Here is a 3,999-nt window from a genome sequence, read left to right as displayed (position 1 = left end):
TACCACACTTCATTGTGACTCCACGTAGCCTGTGACCAGCCCAGCTGCGTCCTTTAGAGTATGCTCCCTGTGACCCCTATCCAAGGTGGCTGCACCTAGATCTTGAACTCATTCCTCACTTCTTCACCTTTTCTTCATCACCTGCATTGCTGTCTGAAGTTATCTTCTCCATGGGTCGTCTCTGCCTCCCACCCTATCCCCTCAGCCTCTCTATTTGTGGCTCAGGATGGAACAGAGCTTCTGGTCCTGAATAGGAGCTCAGGAAACATTATTACTATTGCTAGTAAGAAGAGCTAAAAAAGCATACTGCCAAGCTGTAATCAGTAAAACCGTATGAAGCTGGGTCAGGACCCAATCAGTACCTTTTTGAGGGGCCATGTGAAGGCAAGATCAAACCAGTCAATCCTAAAGGAAATCAGTCCTGAATATGCATTGGAAGGACTGATGCTGAAGCTGAAACTCCAATACTTTGGCCACCCGATGCGAAGAACTGACTCATTTGTAAAGACCCTGATGCTGGGAGGGATGGGGGCAGGAGGAGAAGGGGAGGACATAGGATGAGACTGTTGGATGGCATCACCGACTCGATAGACATGAGTTTGAATACACTCCGGGTTTTGGTGATGGACAGGGGAGCCTGGAGTGCTGCAGTTCATGGGGTCACAAAGACTCGAACACGACTGAGTGACTGAACTGAACTGATGAAGGCAGGGCTGTCTTTTTCCCTGCTGTGTCTCCAGCGCCTGGTTGTGTCTCAATAAATACATGACAGGGAGTGGGGCAAATGTATAGGAACTGGCACAGAACACAGCTTTTACAGATCTGCCCTCTTGGGTCCCAGCCAACCTGGGCCCTGCCTTCCCACACTCAGCAATGACTCATGGGCACCACTCTCCCCTCTGCCACCGGGCCATTGAACACCTCTCTGCGATGGCATAATTTAAAGTGTCACCCCAGTGATTCATGTTGATGAATGGCAGAAACCAACACAATATTGCAAAGTAATTATCCTTCACTTAAAAATAAATACATTTTTAAAAAGTGTCAGTCCAGGCCCCAGACACAGTCAGAGGCCGCTGTAAGTAAGCTGTATTCATTTACCTGATGCTGGGAAAGATTGAAGGCAGGAGGAGAAGGAGATGACAGAGGATGAGATGGCTGGATGGCATCACCGACTCAATGGACGTGAGTTTGAGTGAACTCCGGGACTTGGCAGTGGACAGGGAGGCCTGGCGTGCTGCAGTCCATGGGGTCGCAGAGTCAGAGATGACTGAGTGACTGACCTGAACTGATTCATTTATCATTTTACAAATGAGAAATCTGGGACTTCCCTGTTGGTCCACTGGTTCAGGCTCTGTGCTTCCACAGCAGGTGGCACAGGTTCGATCCCTGGTCAGGGAACTAGATTCCATGCGCCACATGGCATGGCCAAAAAAAAATGGATGAGAAAGCCAGACCTCGGTGAGGGTCAGTCTCTAATTATTGTTGTTACGATTATTCATTATTATTATTCACCTCTTTATTCTCACTGACCAGGTTAGGAAGATATACATAGAACAGGTGCTCAATAAGTGTTGGTTGGCAGGCATCAGCTCCTCCATCTTGGACCCTGAGGTCTCAGAAAAGTGATGACGTTGAAAAGAATAAACTTGGCTTTATTATTATTATTGATAAGTCAGGCTAGAATTGGGAACAGGATGCTGAGAGTTGCAAGGAAGTGGGCAGGGGTGTAGATCAGGGGACCCAGGGAGTTGCTGGAGCCTGGACTCCCCCGTGACTGGGGGCCCAGCTGTTAATCTTTTCCTGACAGCATAGAAAAAACCTGGTCAGTAATAATCCCTGCATAGGTGGTCACAGCTGCCGTGCTCTTGGTGTATATGTCCCTGGGGAGAAAGGACAGACGGACTGAGGGAGGAGGGGCTGGGGTCTGGACTCCTGTGTCTGAGGGATGGGTGGCTGGGGGTCTGGACTCCTGGGTTTGGGGGCCCAGAATCACGTGTCCTGTTGGAAAAGGTGACTAGAACCCAAAGCCGTGGATCCCTAAATAGGACGGGGATGGGATCCCAGAATCCCAGAGCTAGGTGTTGGGAGCTAAGATACCTGGGCCTTGAAAGATTACAGGTTTGAACCTGGACTCCTGAGTGTGAGGGAGAAGGGGCTGGGGTCTTGGACTCCGGGCTCCTGGGGTGTGGGTGGGGGGCAGGTGATACCTGATTTTCTCATCCACGGCGGGCAGATATGTCTTCTTGTACAGCTTCTGGGCGGCTGCCTTGGCTGTATCCCAGTAACCTAAGAGTGACTCCTGCACCTGGGTGAGCAGGGCAGGGCTGGAGGCCTCGTCTTGCTGGGGAACATGGGCCCCTTGGACCTCTGCAGGAGGAGAGTGCGTTAGGGTAGCTGAGGGGCCTGCTGCAGTGGGGGAATAAAAGGGGGAAGGAGAGGGATGGGCAGGGGCAGGGCGGGACAAGAACCGGACTGGGAGGATGCTCGGGGCTCCTCCCCGTCATGGCATCCCCACCTCCCCTACTGACCCCACTCAACCCCACTTACCGAATCCCAACACCAGGAGGATGAGAAACCCGACCAGGAAGTATCTCGTGCCCATGGCGTCAGGAGACCTGGAACACTGAGGTGGCTGGGGGCAGGGCCATGGGAGGCATCTGGTCCTGGGGTCTCCGGGCCTCAGGGATATCAGCCTAGGACCCCCTCTCCCCTTCCTCCCCACCTGAGTCAAGTTCCTAATGACTTGAGCCTCACTTCCTAATATTCTATGATGCTACTCCTGCTTGCTGATTGTTACATCTTAATTCTTTGTGTTTTTGTTTTTGTTTTTTTTTTTTGTTTGTTTTTTTCCGTTGTGTTGCATGTGGGATCTTAGTTCCCCGACTAGGGACTGAACCCAGGCCCGGCAGTGAAAGCACCAAGTCCTAACCACTGGACCACCAGAGAATTCCCCGCAACATCTTATTTCTAACATTCATTCATTCAAGAAGCGTTTCTTCAGCACCAACTGTGTGCCAGGCGCAGTTCTGGGCCCAGCCTTGAATACAGTAGCCTGCCACCCTCAGGAAGCCAACATGAGAGAGACATGCAAGGAGCAAACGTCAAATGAATGAATTAAAGTGCCTGTCTCCCTCTGATAAGTGCTCTGGAATGCAGAGGGTGTGCTGTGTAGCCCAGGAAAGCCTCAGCGGTGGGGTGGCATTTATGTTAAGACCCACTCAGTACAGGGCCACGTGCCATAGTCTGGGTTAAGAGCCACCACTTGGATGAGTGAGTTTCCTCTGCTCTGGGCCCTGTTCTACCCACATTCCAGAGTCATCTCGATCCCAACCCTAGGAGGGAGTCACTCTCAGGGACAACAGGGCTCAGTCCATCACATCACCCTCCACGTTTCAGAGACTGCGGCGTGGAGGTTGATATCTGACAGGAGGAGGATCAGCACACACAGACATTCTACAGTTTTTAAATTCCATGATTCTTTTTTTTTTTTTTTAACCCCGGCCATGCCACATGCCCAGCTTGCAAGATTTAAGTTCTCACACCCGGCACAGGACCAAGGCCCCCAGCAATGCAAGTGCCCAGTCGTAACCACTAGACCACCAGAGAATTCCCTAAATTCCATGATTCTAAAACTGGAACTAATTTTTTTTTTTTTTTTTAACTCTGAGCCAAGCAGCATGAGGGATCTTAGTTCCCCAACCAGGGATCGAACTCGTGCCCCCTGCGTTGGGAGCTCGGAGTCTTAACCACTGGACGGCCAGGGAGTTCCCTGGAATCTAATATCTTGACTTTTGCAGTTTCTGATCTAACAATCTTGGGCCATTTCTGCTGTCCCCCGCCCCCCTCATTTCTGTCCCCTCTCTTACCAGACTCTGGCGGCTGTCCTCAGCAGCTCCAAATGGGCAGAGAAAGGCTTTATAGCTCTTGAGATCCACCCCTCCACCCCCACCTCGACACCTCGGCCAAAGTCCTGGCCAACAGGGCTGCAGGGGTGGG

At 51.5% G+C, this 3,999-nt stretch overlaps 1 protein-coding gene across 2 annotated transcripts; it reads right to left on the bottom strand.

The window, feature by feature from the left end:
* Nucleotides 1-1,497: 1,497 nt before the first annotated feature.
* Nucleotides 1,498-3,964, bottom strand: APOC2 (apolipoprotein C-II). 2 transcript variants are annotated; one of them, XM_010852587.1, is made up of 4 exons: nucleotides 3,870-3,903; nucleotides 2,551-2,618; nucleotides 2,211-2,370; nucleotides 1,498-1,883 (listed from the first exon to the last, which is right to left on the bottom strand). In XM_010852587.1, the coding sequence occupies exons 2-4, from the start codon at nucleotides 2,603-2,605 to the stop codon at nucleotides 1,793-1,795; spliced, it is 306 nt and encodes a 101-aa protein (XP_010850889.1). In that variant the 5' UTR covers nucleotides 2,606-2,618; nucleotides 3,870-3,903; the 3' UTR covers nucleotides 1,498-1,792. The 2 variants fall into 2 exon arrangements, with proteins under 2 accessions (XP_010850889.1, XP_010850888.1); XM_010852586.1 differs by having other exon boundaries at nucleotides 1,638-1,883; nucleotides 2,551-2,635; nucleotides 3,870-3,964.
* Between the last annotated feature and the right edge of the window lie 35 nt (nucleotides 3,965-3,999).

This window comes from Bison bison, unplaced genomic scaffold (assembly GCF_000754665.1).
Source record: "Bison bison bison isolate TAMUID 2011002044 unplaced genomic scaffold, Bison_UMD1.0 scf7180017864313, whole genome shotgun sequence".
NCBI lineage: Eukaryota > Metazoa > Chordata > Mammalia > Artiodactyla > Bovidae > Bison > Bison bison.
This window is presented reverse-complemented; position numbering and strand designations above follow the sequence as displayed.